This window comes from Pomacea canaliculata, linkage group LG1, assembly GCF_003073045.1.
Source record: "Pomacea canaliculata isolate SZHN2017 linkage group LG1, ASM307304v1, whole genome shotgun sequence".
In the NCBI taxonomy this organism is placed as follows: domain Eukaryota; kingdom Metazoa; phylum Mollusca; class Gastropoda; order Architaenioglossa; family Ampullariidae; genus Pomacea; species Pomacea canaliculata.
This window is the reverse complement of record NC_037590.1, coordinates 20,022,344-20,049,497: the sequence shown is the minus strand read 5'-3', so window position 1 is coordinate 20,049,497 and position 27,154 is coordinate 20,022,344. Positions and strand designations below refer to the sequence as shown.

At 41.5% G+C, this 27,154-nt stretch overlaps 2 protein-coding genes across 2 annotated transcripts; both read left to right on the top strand.

The window, feature by feature from the left end:
• The first annotated feature begins 648 nt into the window (after nucleotides 1-648).
• LOC112575522 (visual pigment-like receptor peropsin) lies at nucleotides 649-7,972 on the top strand. The gene is made up of 7 exons (XM_025257487.1): nucleotides 649-1,033; nucleotides 2,000-2,100; nucleotides 2,509-2,671; nucleotides 4,489-4,616; nucleotides 5,810-5,906; nucleotides 6,414-6,666; nucleotides 7,187-7,972. Exons 2-7 carry the CDS (start codon nucleotides 2,004-2,006, stop codon nucleotides 7,430-7,432), a joined length of 984 nt encoding a protein of 327 aa, XP_025113272.1. The 5' UTR covers nucleotides 649-1,033; nucleotides 2,000-2,003; the 3' UTR covers nucleotides 7,433-7,972.
• A 10,472-nt stretch (nucleotides 7,973-18,444) lies between these two features.
• Nucleotides 18,445-26,446, top strand: LOC112570544 (melanopsin-like). The gene is given in 4 exon segments (XM_025249050.1): nucleotides 18,445-18,791; nucleotides 18,794-19,083; nucleotides 21,815-21,920; nucleotides 25,850-26,446. Coding segments are annotated over 4 exon segments (1,137 nt in total). The 5' UTR covers nucleotides 18,445-18,532; the 3' UTR covers nucleotides 26,332-26,446.
• Nucleotides 26,447-27,154: the final 708 nt, after the last annotated feature.

Sequence of the window (27,154 nt, the reverse complement as noted above, 5' to 3'; positions counted from 1 at the left end):
TGCTGCTTTCATGAAGCTTGTAATTAACTAGCACGAGCTACATTAGATGGCATTGTCATGTCAGCTCTTCCGTCAACGTTGTTGTCAGGTGTAGAGTTTAGTCTATGAAATGTTTACAGGTGGAGCGGTGGAGCCAAGCACCGGTTCCATTGTTACAACGCCTTCTTCGTTTGCTTTCCATAATATTTATTTCAGATAATGGGTCTGCCTTGAGGAATAAACAGTTGTCTCGTCGTATTTTCAGAGATTTGTGTTCATCTACACACAAAAAAAAAAAAAAAAAAAAAAAAAACGTAGGCACACAGAATGAATGACTGCTAGTGGAAAGAAAGACAAGAAACGGTCCTGGATGTCCGTTCTTATTGTGTGCATGTGTGGGCGTATGTGTTTAACGGTATTTGCGTGTGTTTATGTATATATTCATGTAAGTTTTTGTTTTTGTGAAGATGCACTTGTATCTGTATGTAGTTGTGTGTAGAAGTACTTGAATGTAGTGGTATGTAGAAGTACCTGTACTTCATACGAAATAAAAAGCGATTACAATTGATAATAAAGTTTGGAATCAGATTTGGAGACGATCGCTAAGAATGTCACTAAAGAATAATTCCCAATCATGAACTAATTGCTGGACTTCTTTGTTGTCATCACACAGACGGCGGACTTGAAAGCTGCAATTATTGTCGAATGATGTTCAAGGCTACTTACTGCACGCTGATGAACCTCTTACGGGGATGGGAGCCTGTAAGCGCCTCCGCTGGATAATTGACCATACATCGCGTGTCAAACCTCACCTGCCGACACATGACAGTCACCCACCCAGAGACATGCACCCATGCCGTGCTAGGGGTCATGACCCCGTCATATTTCATGGGAAGTCAGCGGCGCAGCAACATCACTTTGCATCAAGCTGGCCATCAAAGCATCGGCGGCGGCGGCGGCAGCAGCAGCAGCAGGAGGAGAAAGCAGCTTTGATGCAAGCTTGATTTATCTTGACTGTGGCCAGCAGTGACTTGAAAGCGCATTCGACTAACAGGTGAGGTGGATGTACTAGGGTGGCACTCTCTAACCATGCACCTTATCTCATGGCAGCATCAGACTGGACCGTTTGTCCGTGCAACCACTGATGCTAAAGTCTGTCATCTAGTAGCTGTTTAGTCTAGTTCAATGCATCTGTTTCAAACGGAGATAATGTTATCGATTGGTGTAATCAAGGTCAGTGTGAACTAGAAACCTCTTTGACAAAGTCGTTGATGCGAATGGGACACGGTAGCGTCCTGACGAGGGAGGACACAGAGGGCTGTATCAAAATACCTACTTTGAATTCCAGCGCTAAAATAACAAAGCGGCTACTGATTGAATTCATGATTGTTTCGGTTGAAAACAAAATTGTGAAGTTGTTTTAGCCGAATGTCGCGGACAAAATATTTATTAGACAGTGCGGGCGATTTGTTCGATTTGGTGAGTGGTCGAAGGTGCTTTACCCTGATTGATGCCGGTTATATTATTTCTTTCTTTTCAACCACGAGATTTTTGTTTCATGCGTTCGCACATGTATTGTCCTTCCTCTTGTACATCTCTCAGACAGGAGGCGGTGGGCTTCTGGTGTCAATGCAACGTGTTCACTCTAATACAGGGTTCAATACAATGATTGTGTCTTTGACCTCACTGTCGTCGTTTTGACACCGGCATTTAAAATTTTCCAGAGAAAATATGGAGATGTTTGTGTGTATGAAAATGGTTGTATCGACTCGCTTGTCATTGCACATTTGCTCCATCCAGATCCCAACACGCCTTACACCACCTCATCCAGAAATTTTTCTGTCAACGTAGCCTTGTTACATTAGTTTCCTCTCTGCACATATCTCCTACATTGATGTTTCCACCATTTTTCAAACTACTGAAATATAATATTTCCGATCTACATATATTGTATCAAAAGTTCCAGGTCGGACTCAGCTGGTTTTAAACTTGAAGCGAATCTCGTGTGTGTGTGACTCAGGGCAATGGCTACCGACAGCATGGAGCAAATGTGTGCATCCTCACCATCGGAATTCACGCGCTTCGAACATGCAACAGTTGGAGCGTTGTACATGATCTTTGGTGAGTGTTGTAGCTACTGTTGTGTGGTTGCTACAAATATCAACATTGTGTAGAGATTGATACACACAAGTATTTGTAGTAAGCTTGCAAAGTAAGATTTGTGTAAAGAGGTTTACAGAGCTGACATTTGTGTTCAGGCGGTTACAAATATAATAATATTTTAGTAAAGATCAATCAGATAATGCTATTTACAACAAATGATAAGTAAGTCGAAAGCTATTACGACTCAAGTTTGTCGAGAGTGATCCCTCTCTATTAAAAAATTATAATAAAATTCAATAATAAAATCTTCGTTATTGCTCCGTCTGATTCTTGCTGTCTCTTCATCGCAACCCTTCTAACAACTATCTAAAGAACCAGTAACGTGGTTATAACAACCGTCTGCAACTACTTGTGAACATTCACTAGGTGTGGGTGGAGTGGTCACCAACCTTCTGATTATCCTGGCCTTCTTTAAGGACAAAGCCTTGCTGCGTGGAAGCACATCGTGGCTGCACGTGAGCCTGGCGTTTGCCAACATTTGCGTGGTGGCACCAGCTCCATTCCCCGCTTCCTCCAGCTTCAGTGGAAGGTGAGATGCTCATCTAGTCTCGGTATCCTACCGGGTTGATCATTCGAATTCTCTTGCATCCTAATCTTAAATTTTCGAGCAGAGCTGATAACATATCCGAAATTTTGGGTTATAATGTTTTAATTGTGATAATGAGCTATAAAATCCCTTTCCGTTTTCGAGAGTACAGACGTGACCATACACTGAAGGAGGCCATGAAGGTCCTCCATGGATACGCTTAATTAGCATATAATTTGGACAAACATATCCTCAAAGCTGTGACATGTTTTATGTGTATGATCAGTGCTGTGCATGTTGAGAAATTATTAAGCTGGACTTCTCACTTTTTTTTACTAGAGTACTAAAAGTTTATCAGGTTGTTTCGTGTCCACAAAGGTACTGTCTATCAATCTCGGTAATTTCAAACAAGGCGATGGTCTGGGTGGGGTCGCAGTCTAGGTAAGTGAAGTCAGTGACCCCGAAGCAGGTGGGCCGGCCACAAAGCCGATTTTCTGAGAGAGACAAAAGTCGGAAGCATTGGATCTGCGCATGCGTATAGGCTGGCGGCACTTATCCAACTTGTCACGAGGCACGGAGGGCAAAACAGACCTGAAACGTGTCCTGGGGGCTGAGAGTGTCGAGCACATTTATTTCGCATCACTTGTTTGCTCGGAGGAAAACGGAGCCCAGCCTTATAATTTGCCTGGATTTGCATCTTGAAGGTTTTGTTGATGATTTGGTAAAGTCGCCGACTAGTAAGCTCTTTCTCTCTGTTATCGCCATTCACACTCCCATTCCCACACGAACACACACACACACAGGCACGAACACACACAGGCACGCACACACACACAGACTATTGATATATGGCTATATACCATCCATTATTAAGTTGGTAGATAGGGGCTGGATAAACAACGAAAGGTCTACATTATTAGCGATCACATCAAAATATAGTCAACATCATCTGATAAACTTTTAATAACCTAAACAAAGAATCGATCCTTTCAAAATATTGTCAACACTGTTTGAATTATGATAGTAAAATATTTAATAACTAAAACATGTAAGCCTTCGCTTCAAAACGTGGTCAGCATTATTTGGATTATAGCAATAATATCTTTAATAACTAAAGCATACAAGCGATCGTTTCAAAATATAGTCAACATCATTTGCGTTATGCTAATAAAATCTCTAATAGCTAAATACTATTTATTTACATCAACACTTTGATATTGGCATGATGCCTGTATAAGCGAGTCGTGATGTTGAAAAGCACAAACAAAACTGTTGCTAGATTTAGAATGTTGTTACAGAGAAGGAGGGAAGGAAGGAAGGAGAAAGGTTGTCTCGGAAACTGTTTCCAATATTGATTTCATTCTGAGACAAAGAACCTGCCCTGAGCTACTGAATGATAATTTATATTATACGACAGGGAAAGGAGGCAGACCTGGCAACATCTGAGTGAAAACTCACAACCTCACTTCAGCGGCCTCTACCACCATCCCTCCTTTCATATAAGATCCACACCAGACAGAGTGAACAGAAAAATTAGAAAGCTTCATTCATGTCTGGCCGTGAGGGTTCGGGGTGCCAGGGTGCTGCCAGACATGTCACTCAGCAGTGCATCAGGGCAAACATCCAAGAGCATGTAGCTATGTGATGTTCAGATCCCAGAGCTCGTTTATTTATCTTTTTTTTTAATCTCTTAAATATGTAAATAAAATGTTGACGATATGTGTGGATAACGAACTTAATTTCCGGTTCAGTAAGGGTTATTCCAGTATTTCAGAGTACTGACATTAGTGTAGAGTGATTTGAGTCTTGTATCATTGCAGGTGGCTGTACGGAGACAAAGTTTGCCAGGCATACGCATTTGAAGGTATGTTCGTGGGAATCGCGGCCATCGGTGCAGTGTTCTCCCTTTGCGTGGAACGGTATCTGGTCAGCAAGCGAGAAGATGCAAGTATGTTGGTCTGTGTGTCAGTGCATCTACAGAGTCGAGACACGACCAATAGCAGACACGAAACAGAATGACAAGACTGCTAGTAGCGGTAACAAGAATGTTAGCAGACCTGAATGTTATGATGAAAGACTGCTCTCAGACCTGAAATACCCTGACAAGTTTACTCGGGTATGTGTCATGTGACAAAAGACCTGAAATATGAAAATACACATATCATGCCTACAACATGACAGCAAAGACCTCAACAATCTTCATCGGTGATAAAATTTGAGTAAGTTTTAAAATGTGATGACAAAATTATCCATCAGTCCTGAAATATAATGGCAATGCCCTCAGCAGACCTAGACTTTAAAGATGATGAAGAAATTTTCAGACTTACCAAAACATTAACAACAATTTCATGAGACCTACAAAGTCATGGAAAACTGCATCGTTCGCTGTATAACATTATGGAAGACGTACCAGATCTTTTCCCTCTGCCAGGAGAAAAGAAGATATAGCTGTTCAATGTCTTAAAACCGAAATCTGGACTTTAAAAAAAAACTATATTGAAACCTGCTCCACAAACGGTCTCACCGATTTCTCATCCTTAGTCTGTTCTGAACTGATATCCGCAATCTGACCACATTAGAAACACAAGAAGTAAGAAACTTGCCTGCAGTGCAAAAGACTGTCTGAACAGGATTTGAGGCAGACGGGAATTTTTATTTCCAGTGAAATTGGAGGACGGTCTCAATCAATAAGACAAATCTCAGAGCACGCATTGACATTCTCCCCAAAATAACAGCATGCAAGCAGAGAGACAGACTTTCCGTGACTTGAAAATGGGTAATGACACTCCATTTAAGTCAAAGATTTTTTTTTTAAATACTTTTTTTTCTTTTAGTGCTAGACAGTTGGGGAACTTTGGAAGAAGGATGGAGTCCCAGTTCCTTTCAACCCCAACCGCGACAGGCAAAAAAATAGTCCTTAGTAGACATGTTAGAATGTAGTACACATTTAAGTATTTGTGCCCAGGCTGGTGGGTAGAATCATTATATAGTTCAACAATTATGTAATATCAATCATTTATAACTACATCAATATCCTTCACACTTATGCTGCCAAAATTACAATGAATAATTCAATAAGACACTTGCATTTTATGCTGTAGTGCACTTCAAAATACCGGAATACCTGTACATCTTTTTCAGTGCAGCAAAATCCAGCGGCCTTTTATTGGGTCGCCACGGTCATCAACATCAGCAATGCACTCTTCTGGTCTGTCATGCCGCTGTTGGGATGGAGCAGGTATTGAACTTAGGCACTTCTCAACTTTTATTCCCCGGAGCTTACAAAACTTTTTCAGGCGAGTTGCTCTCATTGACACAACGGGAGGACGAGAATAAATAAATTCTTCAGAAAATTTAGCAGAGGACGGAATCGGCAAAAGGTGTGGAACAATCGTTGAAGTACGTTGTTATCGTGAAGATGACCGGAAGGAAGTCGGTAAAAAAAAAAAACTTTGGCCGAGCACTTGCAAAGAAATGCTTGTACTTGAACACGATTGCCTAGCAACATCTATTATTTGTTAATGATGTTTCTGTGCGCTACAGACTTCAAATTTCCTGTTGTTATTCCAAGGCGTAATAATATCGTTATGGAAGAGAAAATTAAAAAAAAAAAGAATGACTGATGATGAGGAGGAAAAAGTGAAGGTCAGGATGATGGTGATGAAACGATCCTAACCATCACCATCATCATCATCAGTATCAGACTTCGTCAAGTACTGAAATTATTTATCAATGCCTTGTGCAGATACAGTGTCGACCACACGGGAGCCGCTTGCGCCATCGACTGGAAGAGCGGAGACGAGAGTTACGCCTCCTACATGACCATGCTCTGCTTCTTCCCCTTTGCCTTGCCCTTCGCCTTCGCCATTGCCTGCCTTTACGCATCCATTCCCAAAGCTCCGGCCCTGACTTCCGCTTCCGGTTCCTTGCCACAGGCTAGTGGACAGCCTGCTAGAGACCACACAACGTCCAGCTTCACTGAAGGACAGCTACGATGGGTAAGTCGTGTGTGTGTGTTGCTTGGTCGAGCTCTAATATCTTAGAAGTTTCCAGCATTCTGATTTTGCTTCTATGCGTAATTATTCTCCTTATCGCTACAAAGTTTGACATTTTTTCTAAACAGTTTTTAATATTTATCTCTACAGCTGGCACTTTTTTTCTATAGGTCGTTTCTCGTCTTTGTTAAAAACAGTTTCCGCTCTTCTCTAAACACGGGTTTCATCTTTCCCTCTACACACTTGCAATAGTTATCTTCATTCTTTACTCGATATAAATTGTTCGTCTTTCTCTTTTACATGCTTGCACTTTACAATTTACATCATCTCTATGTACAGTTTTACTGCTATCTATACACAGTTTGCACTTGCAGTGTTGATTAAACACAGTTTGCATTGTTTCTATGCGTTAAGTCCCATCTTTCTCTTTACACAGTTTACCTTTCCTCCTTCTTGACACTTCATCCCCTTCCTTCAACCTTCTCTTCCTTCACCAGCCTTCACGAAACTTTCTCGTCCCCAGCTGTGCCTGTGCTTCCTGGTGTTGGTGCTGGTAGGCTGGGGGCCCTTCGCCTGGCTCTGCCTGTGGGCGATGGTGGGGGACACGGCCGGGGTGTCCATGCTGGCGGCAACCATCCCCCCGCTGGCCTGCAAGTTCACCACCATGATGTACCCGCTTACCTACAACGTCATCAACCCTCGCTTCCGCGCTGCCTACTTCTCCATCCTGGGCACGAGCGCCACGGAGGAGACGGTCAAGGTCGACTGAAGGGACTGGGCGAAGGGGTGGGCTACAGGGGTGGGGTTAGGGGTATGTAGAAAGGAAAAGGACATGTTTGACGATTTTAATTTTTAGAAAGATGCGAACTGAAGAGCATCACCCGCTTTGGCGTTTTATATTTTTCAGGTCCTGTTGATACTTGATTCACTGAAAGATCGTTGTTGCTATTGCTGTCGCGGTGCCTGATGATGTCTATCGTCTTTCAGCGGAAGCAAACATTGTACATAAATGCAGTCTATACAAAATCGGTGTGGGTTTTGTTTTTGTTTTTTACACAGCCTCTCCGTATCTAGACAAATTTTTCTATTTAGGAAAATTAGTTTAGCATGGAATATCCGTCAGCAACAGGCACTGTGGAAACCTCCGAAACAACATTTGTTCAGGCCCCAGCAATTACTTTCTCCCCCTCCCTGACGACTGGGGACAAGGTACAAAACCCTGGCATGAATTGTGTGAGCATTGATATCGTATTAATTGACCCACAGCCGCCTTTCCCTCTTTGACTTGGAAGGAAATATTTATGAAAAGAAGATGTACATCATAGATAAAAACAGACAGCTTCCGAAACTCATGTTTAAATTTTACTAAATCGACGCAAAGCCTTTGATAATAAAACATAGAAACGTAACAAAATAATAACTGTATGTAAAATGCAAGAATAATAAATTAATTCATTTCGCTTACAACAAATAGACTGAATGCCACTGAAGCAGCACGTCTTAACTGTGGGTAAAATCCACAGTATTTTTTTTTTTTCATGATTCAGGCAATGACTGATAGTAAGTCCCTCATATTGCACGTGACAAGTAAGCTCAACAGCAAAGGCAGTTGATTTAGCAACACCTGCGAACACCTAGAACGGAAGGACATTGAGCAGCACGTGGATGATGAGGTGTTGAAATAACGGTAACTTATACATATGCAAAGACTTGTGACATTGTGAATAACTACAGACCAGGGCTTCACGGGAACACTGCAGTTCGAGAGCTCTTCTCGAAACGAGGGCAGATCTTAATTAAAATTTCGTGTAACCGCAAAACACGGAGTTCCAGTACCTTGACAGATGTCAGATTTAGTATAGAAACTCGGTTGTTGTTGGGGTTTTTTTTTTCATCTAACACGAACAATATCCAGAATTTTCATGTAACCTGATCAATCATTGGAAACTGCCAATCCTGAATTGCGAGAGAAGTGGTGGACGTGTCGGAACATTACTCGAATCTGTGAGCATTTTACAAGAAACACAGTTCTCAAACCTGTCATGGTAAGCGTACCTCTCTCTCTGTAGATATACATCTTAACAGGGTAGTCGGTGGTGCAGTGTAAAGGAATGATTGTGGGTCCAGAAACGACTTACAAATTAAATAATTTCTTTTTTCTATTTGTCATCTGTTTACATAACTGGACAAACCTGCCATTATGTGACCTTAACTGTCCCCTCGGAGTCAACATCTACATCCAGCCAACCTCGTTCTCACTTTCTCCCTCCCTTCTGTTTCAGGTTTATCTTCATGGTTGTGTGTTCTTAAAACCCTCCTTTCTATGGTTGTGTGTAGCTGATATAAATGTTTAAAAACTATAGAAAAAATATAATCTGTTAAATTAAAATCTGTATGAAAGATTAGGTTAAGTATATTGCGTGTGATCGAATAATTAAAACATTTAACATTTTTTTCTTTTTGATCCTATTGGTATGTCAAGAAGGACATCACCTTCTTTTTGTGTTTGCAGACGTAGTTCGGATTGTTTGAATTCTTAATTGATACAAACGTCCACAGAAAAGTGTTAAATGATATTCACTTTAAAAGAATGTTTTCCATTCTTGATCTTTCAGTGTGTTCCTTTTTACTATAGTTAATTATGATGGCTAAATACCTGTATCGGCATTTTTTGATCGGTGAATTTGTTTAAGACTTTGTTTGATGTTTTTTAAAAGTTGCCCCACCAAAATATTTTGTTCTGTTTACGTTTTTAAGTATTCTTCTTGTGTACATATCCTCGTCCTGCGGAAATTTGCATTACACAGATGTTTAGTTGATTATCGTGACTTCAAGCGCTTTTCTATGTCAATAATCTTTGTTTTCTATCTATTCTGCCTGAAACTCGTGCAAAAAGTGTGCATTGACATATTGAAAACTCGTTAAGGTTTTCGTTGTTGTCCAATATTAAGAGATGATTTATTTAGGTATTTTGTAAAGGATGTTGTGAATTGTATTCTGTTTATCGTAATATGCAAGGTATAATCGTTCATTTGTCGACATCATTATTTATATTAGATGTGTGCAGTCTGACCCATGACCTCAGATTCTTTTATTTAATAATCATTTATCAAAGGGAGATCTCTTATTGAGTTGCCATTGTTTTTTTAGAAACTATTTCTTGTTTACGAATATTCGGTTCTTTGATTGCCGTGTGTATCTTTTCTAAAAGATAAAAATAAACTGTTTCAACAGTCTCTTCATCTCTTCACTGTAAAAGACGTTTAGACTGATTGTTTACAAACAGCTGTTGTTGTTGTCGTCGTCCTTATACTTGGAGGCCAATTTTTGAAATAAGATTGGGTATCATCTGCAAAAAGTTTACAGGTCTGTATACCATGATGTCAGGGGCCATCAGCGACGTCCAGACCTTTCCTCAGTTCCTGGAGAAGTGTACACTCCTGTAAAATGTGCTCCGTGGTTTGTTGTGCAAACACACAGAAGCATGTTAGGCAAGAAACCAGTTGTAGCTTTCTGTATATGCGATGCTGTCTCCATTAATATCTGCATCCTTTTTAAAAAAACCGGTTCAACCTCCACTCTTAGCGTTCCAAAAGCTGTCAATATGGTCCTCCCAAGAGAGGGAGGGACTCGCCTTTCACCCCTTAACCTACCTCCATTTCATTACGTTTTATGTGACCCTCAGGCTTCAGATCAAGAAAGTGCAGGAAATAGAGGGACAGAGTAGATCCATGAATAACTGACCAATAAACGATCGCTAGTTTCACCGACAGATCAAGGAGGTTGCACAGATCGATGCAGGCAACTGTTCGGGTTCGGGTGGAATGTCACCGGCTCATTGCTTGCATGAGGAGGACGTGTTGCACAGTTGAGTGTTCTCCAATTGAGTCCGACACTCAAGTCCATGATCTGGGAAAGGGCGGACAGATTGACAGCGCCCATGGACGGTGAATGAATGTGTCTATACTTGACTCGCTCGTTAAGCGAGGGCTTTTTCGCCAAATTTTAAGCGTTTTGCGAGCAATGATGCATAACTGATGCCAAGCCTTTTGTATCCTGTAGGACAGGAATAAAAATATCCTGAGCACCTTATGAGATTTTCTCTTTAGATCGCATTATAATAGAGTAAAGTGCCAAATATAAAGATGGCAAAAGAAAAAACTTAAGAGAAATGCATCTCTGTGGCTGCATTTAGGAACGACAACTGTAACGCGCGTGCACTCACACACACACACACACATATATACACAATCCATACACACTCCACTTGCTATTTGATTTGGCTTTATTCCTATCTTGGAAGTGACAGTGTCACCCAGCTCTCAAACAGAAGCTGATTGGCTGTAAAAATTTTCTTTCAGCCGCGAAAAGCAAAATCGAATTGTCTCCCTCAAGCTTGACACAAAACTTCGCAAATTTCTTGAATGGCTAATTACAAAATATAGCTCTCTCAAATCATATTAGCTGCAATAAACTTCATTTAAAGCGACAGTAAGCACACACTCATCGGAAAATAAGATTACGTGTTTACACTGTGATCCAGCTTAGTGTCACCGCTGTTGTCGTATTAATTGTATTTACGTGTGTTGCCGGTACATGACCCGTTAAATAAGATAGAAAAGATGTCGATGACTAGAGACAGGCTTCGTTAAAGCAAACTCTTTCTTTTTCTCATCTTCTGGAGGTGGCATCTGCTGGCGTGGCCAACACCACCAGAAATGAACCGGGACGTGACGACTCCAGAAGAAATCGATGTTCGCGAGGCGGCTGCTAGTGCCTTCCTTTCATCATTGAACCTCCACGCGGTGCACTAGTCTTTCATCTCAACCTCTTGTCTTTAAAGGCTCTCGTTGGCTATTCTGGTCAACTTCAGCACCAAAAACAACATCTTTTCCCTTCACAAAACTCTCCAATGACGCCATTGTTTAATGAATATAATGAATAATTTAATTAATATAAAGGGGTTGTTAATTACCACGTGATCATTAATTTCCGTACACAAATACCATTGGTGGTGCAACAAACAAACGATGATGCAACAATGATGTTGAAAGCTGCTGTTTGGTGTGTAATGGCGTCCAACAAACTGTACAAATCTACTTGAACAGAAAGATGCATCATTAAAATAATGTCCTTCACATAAATTTCTAGCGTATGTTAACATCCTCGTCAGAAATAAGATATTAGAAAGACAGGAATAAGTTTGCCTGTTCTGTAGACACACCACAAAAATCTTTCAGAGCACTCTTTACAACACCGTGGTCGATAGAGGAAGAACTGATGTCCATCACGGAGGCGTGAACAAAGCTTTTCATACCTTCTATACGTCCTGCTGCTCAGTAAAGGTTGCCGTGGGAAACGTCCTCAGTTACACATCCCGCCAGTCTCCTAGACGACCAGAACGAGTCAAGAAACTCAAGTGACCTTTTACTAGTCCATTGGTCTATCCTTCAGTCTGTCTGACCAGCTATCTTCTGTCTGCCTGCTTCAATGAAGATGGTGTGTCTACGATCATTTATTAAAGTACGAACAATATTATTTTTGCATCTCCCTGTTTTGATCGACTCAATGATTAGAATAAACAGTGGGGGGAAATTTCATCGTGAAAAATTCACGACGGTCTGGAAATTGCCAGAGTCGACACATTTCGCAAATACAATCAGCATTTTTACGTATTTCCACTATAATGTATCGAGTAAAAGATTAAATAGGACCCACGTGACCAGGCTACATTGTTTACCATTCATAAAAAGCACACACCAGTGTATATGTGTTAATACAATATTTACAAACAGTTAAGGGTTAGATAGAAAATAACACAGAGACCAGCTGCAACAGGTGTGGCTGTTCATGTTGTGGTATACTAGAATTTCCTTATTCAAAGGTAAAGCGTGAGAAGAATTTGCTTTGCAGACAAACTTCATCCCAGGCCGTCCAACAACATCAACCCCCCTCCACAATCAAAAAGTCATATAAACTGTCCGTGCACCTAAAGTCAAAAACATGTGCGACAGCCATTTGTCTCACACTAGGACATCTTTTTCGCACAGACTGAACAAGTGTCATTAGTGTCGCGTGAGGAATGGCCAACCACTCCTACTGCGAGAACTAAAAGAACTATTCCATCTCTGCTGGATGTGGGTAGTTAACCTGACTGCAGCATCCCAGATATCTCTGAGAGAGAGCAAGTCAGGTGCACGTGATAACCCAGCCAAGCCACTAATTTTGCTTCTGCTGCTAGAAGTCGATTTTCACGCAAACACGACAGAGTGTGACTTCCTGCAGCATGGAACATGGACCCTTAGCCTGTAAAGTCTGGCATGATGAGGGTATTCACAACCTCGCTTCTGTACCAGATGCCAGCCAGAGTGCCACGAGCGAGATGAAGAGGGGTCCTGCCATAAGTGTCGTGTTCTCCCAGGGCATCAGAGCGCTGCCGCCATGCTGTCGTGCTTTTTAGCAAGTCGTTCTTCTGGACGCAGCCACACTCGTTGTTTGCCATCATTGAGGACCAAAGTGAACCTGTACTCGTCAATAAAGAGCACACGCCTCACTCTCACCTAAACCCTTTCAGACTCATGATGCCAGATCGTTTTCTGACTCCTTTGCAAAGTGCCTTTACGTTACCTGAAACAATGGCTAGGGTTTTGTTTATTTTTTGATTTTGCGTCCAACGGCAACAATTTTGGGTAAACATATTTCTACTTGCTATCAGTTTACAGCAAGTCTGTGAAAATTTTCAGGAGCGGAGAGTGCAAAAGTCCACAAAAAACATGTTTCTTAACACAGACATAATGAAGGCATAATTACGAATAAACCCGCACGGCACAGATCGGGTCGCCAAGTCCACCTGAGTAAATAGCCATTTGTCTTTCTCTTGGTTTTTTATCAGCATTGATCCTGTTTTGGTTAGTGTCTAAGGGGTCTGAAACATCCCAACAACTTTATCTTCCCTGTGCCACAGTTGTTTCTAAGGGCGGATGACTTTGTCATCAACACACGGTGCACAGAATTAGAAGTGAGAATAATGCGCCATTATAACTGCGAGAAAACGGTCACATCGTGATTTTCATAAGTCTTCTTAGTTGATACATACTTTTTTGTATTAGCTTATAACTGGACTGTTATCTTAATCTCATTGATCTGTAGAGCGTCCGAAACCATTTTGGCCGATGTTATGTCGGTCGGTCGGTCGGTCAGTTGGTCGGTTGTTCCTTGGCCGGCACCTATCGTTGGGAGGATCACATGGATAGACGTGGCAGCTGACAGGGCTCCCACTCTTGCCTATTGTCAGAAGGTCCTGTACAGGACAACCAGTCTAGTCTTTGGCAGTTTACTCTGGACACCGCTGTGTTGACTATCCTGTAAGGTGCCTTGAAGGATAGTCTTCGACAAGGTGTCGTGCCGGATCACATGGCCAAAGAAGACCAGCTTACGTAGTCTGACCGTTGAAAGCAGATTCCTAACGTTCGCCCAAAAACATTGGTTTTGTGTGAACTTCACACACACACACGTACGTGCACACGCACACACTCACAAAAGGTTAAGGAGGGCCTGGTGGACGAGAGGACTTACAACGCATCACATATTTCTTTCCGTATTGTACCTTTTAAAATGTACAAAAATGTATTGCAAATTCTACTTATATTGATTTACTGCAAGAAAACTGAATATTTAACCACATTTCCCCCTCCAGCATTTACTTTGTCTCGTCAGTTAAGCAATAGAAAGGCCGAGAGCTCAGGATTGATGAGCTGTGCCTAGGGCACTAGCAGGGCCTAATCCAGCCTGGCATAAATGTGACCGACAGGGACAGTATCATGTCCCACTTCAATTTGTGCCACTTCCATTTGCTAATCTTTACCTTCCCCTGAAGGCCGGTATTCTACTTTTCATGCATCCTTTGTGGGTTTTCTCCCACCCTGCAGGAATCAGCAATGATAAGCCAAAATGAAGCTGAAACTGAAGGTAAACTTCTTCACCCTCACTGATAAACCAAGGCTGTCCGGTGTAGCAGCAGTCAGCGCCTGTCACCAATACAATGAGTGTTTGGTTCATGTCTTGTCTTGGACCCGCTTTTCTTTCTCTGCATGTGGCATCAGTTTACAGGGCTGGCTGCCTTGCCGTGATGTAGTCTTAGTGTTGGCTCGGCTTAAAACACCAATCACACGCACACACACCTCACTGATAAACCAAACTGAATTTGAAACTAACGACACACTCAGTCCTTGTCACTGATAAACCAAACTTTAAATTGAAGTCTCGGAATTTCTCACGCACATGACCTCGGTCCCTCCCCGTCACTCCCATGCACACTCTGTGCGCGCACGCATTCTGTCCCAGTGGACGTACACACGTCTTCTTTAACGTGTAGGTGGGTCTGCGTGTGTCCCATTCACACACACTTGCCAGCTGGCGATCGATCATCTTTTAAAAAAAGAAAAGATAACAACAATAATAAGGCGGCGCTGTTCCTTCCATGGCCATCTTGCCGTGACAAGAGACCCGCAGGACGGCGCCAGACCACTGCGCTCCACACGCCGGCAGTCGAATGGTTGCAGTGTCGCTGCGACTGCCACCAGGGCTGCTCCAACTTCAGGTTCCCTTCACCATTCTTGAAGTTAACAATCTTGGACTGCTTTTTTGCGCTTACAATACCTGACGGCGGCGTGTCACGTATTTTTCAAGAGCTGGAAACAGGTTCGTGCCTCTTTTGTTCATCCATCCTTTTATTGATCCATCTATCGATCGATTTGTGATTTGATTATGTTTGTTTGTGGCTATAACATAACAAAACCGACACTTTGATATTATTCTGTAATTTTCCTGCTGAGTACTAAAAAAAAGGTCTTCATAGTTTGTTTTCAATCAAAAGACGACCTACTGAAATAAAGTCTGCTTTATAATTTCTTAACCGTTATTTAGTTCTTTCGACAAGCGATATTCCTTTGAACAACAGAGATTTTTCAACATCATATGCGGCTCTCCTATGTTAACTTGGGATTGTTTTGCTTTTTCGCGGTTTCTACGTCTCAGTACGAAATGCTGTGCTCGGTGGATCGACCAAGAAAATCAGGATCCGGCGGCAGCATTTGTCGCTGTAATTTCCCAACGTCGATAACGCAGAGGGTCATGAAAATAAAGTGTTAAACTATTGATAGAAGAATGTTTTTAGCCACATGACAGCATCATAACTCAACAGAATGATTCCTATAGCTTCACCTGGGAAGAGTTCACATTGACCCCGATTCCTGTTTGGTTTTTTAATTTTAATTTAATGAGAAAATGTCAGTGTTTTTAGCAAAAAAGGAAAGAAATATAACCTGGTGTATGTTAGCTTCTTATATATATATATATGTATTGAATCGTTTCACCGTTGATTGTAAACATATTTGCAGCTGATGTAAACTTGGTGAGGGCAAAGGTAGAGCTAGAATTATGACCGAGAAAGGTGACGCCGTACAGATGTAGCTCCTTCTCAGCCACCAAGTAGTACAAAACCTTGGAGGAACTACAAGCAGAATAAAAGGCTGGCTTCAGACCAGGTAGAAGTACAGTTTAACAGATCTTCAACTGTCACATTTTTATAGAGAAGCATCTTCAATATCAGGAAACCTCTATCACAACTTTTTAAAAAGGCATTCTACAGAGTTCGGCAAGAGGGTCAAGGGATGCAAAAATTCAACATCAAAGACGGCTTGGTTCCTGGTCATTGAAGCGAGGTATAATTGCTCAATGAGTGGAGTAATGCTAAGTAACCAAACAGCAGCTTACTTTCACACCACAGTAGGCGTGCCTCAAGGATGTACCCTATCACCGGTTCTATTTAATATCTTCTGGAGAACATCATGCGTGAAACCCTCCACGACCATCATACTTCCACTTCCATTGGTGGAAAGCCGATCTGACATAGATTTGTTATCAGGCAATAACAAAAAAACTGAAAGACCTCACCAACAAACTGACAGACGGTTCAAATGCATATGTAATGGAGACCAGCACTGAAAAGACCAAGTTTATGATCATTGGCAGCGGCCAAGCAAAGATCTACATGAACGGGGTACAGCTCGAAGAGGTAAGTGGCTTCAAAAACTTGGGAGCCACCCTTTCCAAGGACTGCAGCTCCATGATGGATATCTGCATCAGGATCGCAACAGCGGCGTTGGCTAAGTGGACATGATCTGGCATAGCCATAAAACATCAGGCCATAGAGCAGTGTGACGATTTCGTGTTGCTGGGAACCACCAGAAAAGACCTCAGCTGGGACAGCAATGTGATGTCTATCATTAAGAAGGCCAAGCAACGACTTTACTTTCTGCGCCAGCTGAACAATTCCACCTCGGGATAAACGTTTTGGTCCAGTCTTACCTTACCGTGATGGAGGAAGTACTTACATTCTCCATTATCGTCTAATAGGGCAGCACCAGGCTGGTTGGCTTGTGGGGTTTTGCATCGTGCCAGCAACTATAATGCTATCTCACGACAAGAGAGGGTATTATAGAATTATATACGGCATATATATTTATTGAATTATATACGGCAGCACTACCCAGAAACAGAAAACCGAGTCGACCTGATAGTGCAGTCATTACCTCTGTAGGCACAATCTATGGCCAGCTGCAGTTTGTGGAGGGCGGGTAAGATGGTGGCGGACAAGTCGTAAACAGAGAATGGTTTATTTTGTTGCCTGCCCTCTGAGGTCAGATACAGACATGTCCAAGTCAGAACATCCCGCAAGAGAAACAGTGTTTCTGCGAAAGTAATAGCCTCATCAAACTTCGTTTGGACTGAATGTTAAATGTTAAATAGTATGTTAAATATGCTTCTTGAAGTTTGTAGGCACTATGTATAGTACTTTTATCATTTTCCGTTTTCGTTCCTTGTTCTTCATCATCATCATGGGAAAAGTTTATGTAGAATAAAAGTACGGGGGAAGGTTTATAAAGCCTTAATATAGTGTATAAATACATAAATAAATACACTGTTTCTATTTCGCGGATTTTCGGTTATCACGGGTGGTTCTGGAACCCATCTCCCGCGATAAACGAGGGATTAATGTACTCTGGAAGTGTGCTCACATACAAAAATAAACAAATCAAACAAGACAAGTGCTCGTTAAAAGATCAAGATGAAGGCAATGATAAGATCGTGCATCATAAAAAACTTAGACATTACATCTAGACCATTCTTAAGACACACCCACATCCTCACACACCCATGCACACACACACAACTGACAATTTACCTGTGGTTGAGCAGCTGGACCACTGAGGGTTTCACTCTCAAGTGCCTGTTACTTCTGCTTCAGGCATAGGTACATTTATCTGAGCTCAATAAAACAAATTCTTCTTCTAGTACATGTTCTGGTATGGACAAAATGCAGGACACCTTTCTGAAACTTTGCTGATCACAAAGGGAAGCCAAATGTCTATGCACACACTAGTTACCTTACAACATATATTGACAATGCTGTTCAAACTGTTGTTATCGTGGACAGACAAACTGCAGAACCAGCACACAAAGGAAGAAATGAAATACTTTCAATGAATGACTGATAAAAATGTTTCTGGGTTGTAGCTCAGGTAACATATTGATCATACTTTTTCAATGCCTTCATTAGATTTCCGTTGTTGAAATTGCCCAGAATAAACTTTGATACATCAGGTGACACATTTGACTTCTATTTTTTTCTTCTCTTCTTCCATCACCTCCTCCGTGTTCTATACTTCAGCAGTTTTTATTTTGCAATGCCGTTTTTCTTGCAGGAGCAATGAATGTAACCTCTTTCAACAATGTCTCGAAGTCCGGACCAGAAAGTGTCGCCGGCCAGCAAACGTCCACTGCAGTGTTCTACTCCGTCGCTCTCTTCATGACGGTCGGCTGTCTGGTGGGTACCATCCTCAACGGACTGGCTGTCGTGGTGTTCGCCAGGACCAAGCAGCTCCGGACACCCACCAACGTCTTCGTCATCGCCCTCTGCCTCTGCGACCTCCTCATGTGTCTCATCGGTATGCCCATCCCTGCAGTTTACGCCTGGCGTCAGCAGCAGATCGAGAGCGCCGCGGTCTGCTCTTTCGACGCCTTCTCCGTGTACTTCGTGGGGCTCACGTCCATCTACGTGTTGGCAGCACCTCCGTTGACCGCTACGTCGTCATCGTGCACCCCATGTCGACGAACCTGGTGACACACCGCACCGCCTGCCTGGCCATCGGCGCCTGCTGCGTCCTCGCCCTGGCCTTTGCCTTCATGCCGCTGATGGGCTGGAACGGCTACGTGCTCGAGGGCATTGGTGTGGCGTGCAGCATCATCTGGGACTCCGACGAGAGGCACGCCATCAGCTTCGTCTTCACCCTCTTCGTCTGCTGCCTTCTGATACCACTGCTTGTCATGACCTTCTGCTACATTAGTCTGTATAGAGCAGTGAGTCTTCATTATAAAGGCCTTGCTTTTCATTTTCCTCTCTTTTATTTTATTTGTTTACTTTCTTACTTTTTTCTTTGTTTTTCCTCCTTCACTTCCTTTATTCTTTCTTTTGTTCCTGTCTTTGTATTTCATTACTTATTGTAATGGGGATATTTGGCGGGCAACACAAAGAACTAATCACAAAGATGGCGCTGAGAAATTCAAAGAATTTGTAGTGTAGTAAACAAAGGCAAGCATGTAAATTGTAAGGCTTGTTAAGTGACTTCCCATCTGTTCTACTCATCCCAAAAGAATTTTGGGGGACATTTTTCTGTACCATCAAAAATTGTGTTAAAACAACTCAGTACCCAATACCGTATGTACTCATACGCAAGCATACAAAATGAAAATGACTCCGTTATATTGTGTGTATGTTTAATAATTTGAAGGCCTATGTTAGAAGTGGCTCTAAGTTTATGGAATTTATTGTTATTACGGAGTCAGACAAGGGGTGCATGTAGTTTATCAATAAACTCGAACTGGTGCTCAATAACGCTTGCTTGAGAGGCCCTCGAGTCACTTAAATCTTGTACTTAGTTAAGTTTAGCTTAGTTAGTTGAAGAGACTTGTAAAGTGCACTGATCCCACGAAAATAGTTCAAGGTGCTGGGGAGTGATTGAAGATCATTTGAAAGAGGTAAGTCTTAAGATGACGCTCAAAGCCACTCAAAGAGGCAGCGGAGTGGCAGGGTGAGACTGGTCCAGGAGGAGGGACCAGTCTATGTAAAGACTCGCTGGCCAGAAAAGCATAATGCAGGGGAGAGAACTCCGTGCAGGAAGTGTCTTAGCCGCAGAAAGAAGTCTGGAAGGTGAGGGAGAAAGAAAAGTAATCACGAGCATAGTAATTGAAATTTATAGCAGACCGCTCTGTTTGTAAGTGATACGGTCGGCTAAAGACAGCCAGTGAAAGAAGCGAACAGGATGTTGATGTAATCAGACAGGCAGCAGCTTCCTGAACGCGTGGAAGAGTGTGGAGTGTGGCAAGATAAGGACATCGAAAAGAGACCTGCTCTGATCCAGACCTGAGAGAAAAAAAGGAGAGAACTAGTTTGACGGTCACGTCAGCACTCAGACAGCGACGGATATAGGAGAGACAACGGAGAAAAAAATACAAATTTTCATCCGAGCAGACTTGGGGTTGCATAGAAAAGGTGGAGGCCAGAATGACTCAGACTCTTAACGCTGGACTATAAGGAGGTCTCGGTGTCAGACAATCGGGGTCGATGTGGCACTTGTCTCTGAAGCTGATATAGGTTGGTATGTTGGTTGCTTTGGCGGTAAAGTGCTTCCAGAGGTGATTTCTCAGTATGAAGATAGAAGGGGGAGGAAACCAGAGTACTCAAAATAAAAATTAAAAAAACCCGACGGCCAGCCTTGTGAACAGGTGTCACATACAGAAAGTGTCCCGAGACTAGATCCGAACTCAGGACCTCTGTAGTGATGACAACCGAGTGTTTTAACCACTCCCCTCTATGGGCCGTTATGGGTTTGCAGACACATCAAAATAACTGACAGTGGGCAGCATTGACATTATTTTAAATGTAAATATAAATAAAATTAATTTTGTTTTAGGTGAGGTAGAAATGTAAGTGAAAGATAGAGATGGAGGAAGTTTACCTTCTATTTTTGTGAACACATACATAAATACTTGGGTGTCTATTATACTTCTAGATTCCGATTTGTAACGAAATTCAAAAATATTATGAGTAAAGGAAAAGTGTTTTGCGATGTGTAATGCAATGTACGGGATTATCATACTCTGTTGATGTGTGTTCTTTCAAATTGTCCGAAGACAGATACAGCCAGTTGTTCAGTATGGATCAGAAATCTGGAGATTGGAAAAGCTACACAGAACTGTGAAAGTACACCTTTTTGCACTAAATAAATCCCTTGCTTGTGATTTATATTACCTTCTTGCTAAATTACCTTTTATGTAATAATCTAGATACCCAGCTACTATAAAGTCATCGGATTTGGGTTTATTTGGCAAAATCATGGTGTGAAAAGAATGAAAGAATATTTTCAGGATTCCAAGGAGAGATTCGTAGATTGTACCTGGCACAACTGGAATGAACATGTGAACCTAGTGAGCCTTTTAGTGCGTATACAGTGCTTGATTCTCTAATCATTGCTTCCCTAAATAACTGCAGTTAGAGGAAGATAAGCATGTAGCATTTCTGATGTCCAAATTTCGATTCGGCATTACTGATTTGGCAGAAGCATTTTTATCTAGAATCACTCGTTGACAAATCGTATCCGCTCACTACGTTCAAATGCTGGGGAAGATGAAGTCCACTTTGTGCTTGTCTGCCCATCCCTAACCTAACTATAAAATGTATCGATCCTCAATATTTTAGAAACCCAAGTATCTTCCGACTTACCTTAATTCTGTCTACAAAAAGTGAACAAATACGTGGGAGATCGTGCATTTTTCTTCATTTTGAATTTAAACCCATAGAAAAAAAAGCAGTCATAAATGAAAAGACTACTTTATTGTATTACTTCAGTTGTACATATTCATAGACCTTGTCTGTATACCCTGTCGTTATATGTACATCGTGTTGTTGTTCACTAACAAACCCCTTCAAAGGCTTAGTTGAATACCGAAATCAATCAATCGATCAATCAATGGACCAATCTCTCACTCTCTCTCTCTCGTACTTTCTTAAGTATCTGTGTCTGATGTACAGATCCGTGTTGTTGCCCGTACATCGCCATGGGGGCCCGAGAGCCACATAGCTCAGAACAACCTGCGACTCGAACGCAAGATGCTCAAAACGGTCGTCATTATGATCGGTAAGTTATCATGAAGAAATATCTCTTTCGCAAAAAAAAATATATTACTTTAAAACTGTCACACCTTCAGGAAAAATGGATTCTTCAGTGTATTTAGGCAGATTTTGAAAAACCTGTATCTGCAGTACTTTTCTGAGACAAGATTTACACAAAATCACAAGTTTTTTTCTGCAATATAAAGCGTTCCCATGACCATTAAATACTTTATGATTGACTTGTTTTCTGCATAAAGCAGCTTAAAATAATCACAAGAATCGATAAGTAAAAGTTTAGGAAGTGTTTGAGCCGGCAAACGTCACACGACAAAGTCACAAAATATTATTTAGTCCTGCGGATTTAGGGTTTAACACAAGCTTTTTTGCTGAAACATCTAGATGAAAACTTCCGCTAACAAAATTATGTTATGGGTCATCTGCATAAATGAATAACTTTGATTTGAACCATAATTTTTTCCCTGATAAATGCTACTTGTATGATCACGTTCTTTCCTGAAAGTGTTGTCATATGTTGAATTATAAAAATATAAGTTGTTTGTCATTTTCATTATTTTTTTTTTCTTTGAACTCACCTGATTAAAGAATCAGAGAATGTAGTTTTAGAATAAATTTAACGAAATCAGTTTCTTTGACCCGCTCTCTTACATTCCACATGTTACAAGACGATTCGTCTCGAGAAGTGGTGCAATAGAAAACTAGTGTCACAGACGAGTTGCACTAAACTACACCCATTCGTTACATGTGAATATTGTTTCAGCAACAAGATCTTTGCCTTTCTGGTTATCTAGTTCGTGATACATGTATATTAGTTTCCTTGCCGAAGGACAAGACAGCACAACATGAAACAAAAACACACCCTTCAAACAGTACCAAACTCCCTTCAACTCAGTTCAAGTCCCTGGCCTATGCGTCCTTCATTCCATCCGATGATTGTCGTTAATATGAAAGAGTTTAAAGAACGGACTGAACCTGAGTGTCCATATTTAGTTCTTAACTTCTTAACCTACGGTAGGGCAAAGGTAACTAGGACACGGGTTCGAACCCCCTGTTCCGTAAACATGAGTTCAGCATGAAGTAAGGTCATGCACGTGGGACCCCCGCAGTCCTGGGTGTTATGTTTAGTGTACAATTATGCGATGCTTACATTACACTCGTCCCTCACGAGAAATGTCGTTTCACCACAAAGCTACGTATTTTCCATTATGAACTAAAAATAAACTTTTTTACAAGGCGCAGATGAGTGAGTACGCCCGTAAGGTTAACACAAATTGTAACCACATAAGCCACGCATAATCACAATTCTCCTTCTTCCATCTCCAGATGATAACAGGAAAAGGCTTTCCGAGGTTACAGCAGGTGTGATTCAAAGGCACATCTCACATCTCACAGGCACGATGATCGACCCCTAAATGTTCCCCAGGTCAGAGATTTTCCCATTACCGCGATAAATAAATACACTGGTCACTTAAAGCTTGATATTTTTAGCCCTTCGTGTTTATCGTCATCATATGGAAAATTTAGAGAAACCAACCAAAACGACAGGAAAGAAAAAGGAATAAGGAGTGAAACGTTAAAAATTGTAGTACTGTGACCGAACACAGTGCAGGTGCTCCTTTATCCAGCAAGAAATAAAACAAAAAATGCACGTTCTTCTCAAAGTTCATAGTACACTATAGAAAAATCCTGTAGACAGAAACGAAAATGCGGACTAGTGTTGTCCGTACAGCCTGGCTCCACGGTTGAGATTTGTAGTTTAGGTCTGCAGTTTATGGTCATCAAGGACTTTATTAGAAGGAACAGATCAACAATATTTAGGATTACACGTGAAATACTATCCAATCACGGACTGTAAAGTGTATGTTCAAAGAATTAGAATGAATTTTGGAATTCGGTGGGGAAAATAATGACGGTGGCTCGATAATGTCTTTTCGTGAAACGGTGTTTTCAAATAAAAATCACAATATACAGAGGACCCAGGACAAAACTTCTGTAATGTGTAATGAAAGTTTTTCATTATACGTTTCAACAAAAAAGTGTTTGTGTTCCAACTAGTTTTGAGTATTAGGGCTTTTCCTTTTCATCTTTCCACCAGACTGCTTCTTGTTCTATTTGCAATAATTAGTGATTTAATGCAAAGTATAAAATACTTTTGTAAGATATAAGCAAGAACATTGAAAGGCACTGAATGAAATGCTATAGCAATCTCTTTTTACTGCGTAGTTCTTGGTGAATCCCATAACCTGTACAACACTACAACGTATTTTCACAGCTGTCTATCGGAATAATATGACTCAAAAAAGAGAATCGAATTGAAACAAATCTCTAACATTTGACTTAAGTTTCTTTCCATTTTGTTGGCCCTTCGTGTCCTATGTGGAAAGAACAATAAACATTGCAGCCACCCTTTGTACAGTTCGTCAAGGTAAGACAACTGGTCCATTTCGGTGACTCATCAGGTATGGTGAACTTGCGAAAGAAACTTTTTAAAACTCTGGATGTACACTCTATTTCCAGTAGTCAATCAAAGCGATTTTTCGAACAAAAATACTTAATCATTTTTTCATAACAAAGGTACTGTCATCAAGTGTACTTTCACAATTTTTCTTAAATGAAAAAGTAAAACAATATTTTGCTATATTAAATGGAACTGGTACGCTGTCAAGCATATGCTTAAATGTTTTTTGACAGTCTTAAAATCTTGCATAAAAATCGCCAATTGTAATATGGGCTTAGATGTATTTTAGAGTAGAGCATTGTGATGTGAACTGTTAAAGAAGCTTATGGTAGAAACCAATTTCCATGAACATTTATATACATCGCCCGCAACAAAGCTTCGTGTTTAGGGGCTTGAGCTGTCACATTCTTCAGTCGCTGTGTCTGTTCGACCGGCAAAACCTAGCTAATGCCATGACTGTGCATACACGAAGGAACAAATGCCTGGTAGACCGAGTTCAGGATACATCCTGTGTGTGTTACTGGTACCAGGTATTACATTAAATGTCAGCTGTATTTTAAAATAAAATGACCCAGCACGGCATCCCTGTTTGAGACTCTAGGGAATAGCAACAGATTTTTACCCTCGACTTGGCCAGACCATAAAACCGTGAAAAATTGTCTCATGAGTGGGAGGGGAGTGTGTCCTTAAATGAGATCTTCATTGGCTTGTGTATTGTGAACCGCGAGCTGATGCCCTGTACAAAGCTATTGCTCTTATTTTTTTCTATTTTAGTTCTGGAAATAGACATGGCTTTAATACTTGGCCATTTAAAGTGAAACACAGTAATGCTCTTTTTTAGCTGCTCATCAAGCTTGTATTAACAGGTGAAAGGTGCTAGATGTGCACACTCTTAGGTTCATTTATACTGGCATCTGTGTGTATCTATTTTCCTGTGTTTACCTCTAACGTTTTTACCTCCAATCTAACGGCTTGGGGGGTCTTCGCCACACTAAACTTGGTAGATGGTGATGGTAGATGGAAACGTCAGAGAATTCTACTGTCAACAGCCCAGGAAGTGCTAGGTCGTCAAATGATGAAGAAACAACCCTGGGATACAAACGATATCCGAAATCTCTGACCAAAGGAAGGCCTCTTGAGCTGCCACGTCTATCAAAACTGTCTTACAAAATTTTTTTCTTAATTATTTATTTTACTACTTGTGAACTTCTGGAAATGATTTAATATTGTATTGTCATTGAAAGTAACTGGTAAAAAATATAGACCTCTAGGACGATGGGAAGTTGGTGAAAAATTGATTACAAAATTCGACCGAACACATACATGCATATACATACCTCCACAGTAATTTGAATAAAGGTTTGGAATATAACTACTCCAGCTAGACTTTGTGGACGTAGAGAAAATGAACTATTATTGTGTGCGAGAAGGTCATTGTCAGAATCCTCTTCATCCAACGCCGTTTTATCCTCCCACAGGTGCATTTCTGTTATCCTGGGCGCCGTACGCTGTGGTGTCGTTTCTTGGCACGCTGTATGGTCATCGCGTGCTGTCCCCGGTGGCCGAGACGTTTCCAGCGATGGCGGCCAAGTGTTCGGCGCTGTGGGACCCTTTGATCTACCTGGCTACCAACCAGCAGTTCCGCAGGGCCTGCCTCGTTTTATGCCCCTCCTGCGTCACTTGCTTCAGGTGTCTGGACAGCAGTGACAGAGCTCCCTCCGTTACAGCTCTCGACGTTGAGTGCAGACCCCCCAACGCAGCAGGCAACAGAAGGGTGGAGGCTGCGCAGCACCTGCAGTTGCCTCAAAGGGCCGGTGACGTGGGAGATTCCTCCGGCATGACACTGGAGACCAGAATGAGCAGCGAGCGCTCGGCGATACAGTCCATCGACTGCTACAGTGTCGCCAACATTAATGCAGCCTCGGGCGAGTTGCCTGCTACTGAGACTAAAAGAAACTGAGACGCGAGCTGACAACCAGAGCTGTAGGCCGCCTTTTTCACAGAATGTTGGCACGTTACTCTTGCTTAATGTGATGTAAATGCAAAGTTTGTAGCTCGAAACTCGCTTTGCCTCATTTGCTCGCATCGTTTTGAAAAGAATGATATTTTGCACGTGCTTGAGCCGGCGGGCGTCATCAAGATCTAGTTTCAAAGCACTCAAGTACATGTATATACCTGACATTGTACTAAAGACCCAGCTTGAAGGCACTGAAGTGCGGCATATTGTACTAAATATCTAGCTTCAAAGCACTAAAGTACGGCATATTGTACTAAAGATTCAGCATCAAGGCATTAACTGTGTCTACCGTAAGTGTATAACACGATATGTACCATTGTTCTTGTGTTATTCAATAGCCTCTGCAACACTGGAGCAAACTCCGCAAGTTACTTTTTCAGTAGTGTTAGTAAATAATAATGATTATTATAATAATAAGCGCATTTATCTAGCATCTTTCTCCAGCAACAGCATGGACTTTAAGCACTTACGAGTGTATGGCGGGTTGGCGGTCAAAATGACAAGGTGGGTGCACTGCACAGGAAGAGCAAATAACTGTCGAAAGAATAAACAAAACACGAAGAAGAAGCGGTCATGTAACACATCAGCACACAATGTGCCTTTTTTTTAAAAAAAAAAAGGAAGAATACAGGAAGAAGACCGAGTCAGGTGGAGAACAGCGTGAAGAATAACGGTGAAGGGAAAAAAGTCATCGTAAACGAGTTAGTAAAGGGAGATCATCCCCAATCAATGACGTCAGGATATGGATCTAAATATAACCGCTTGA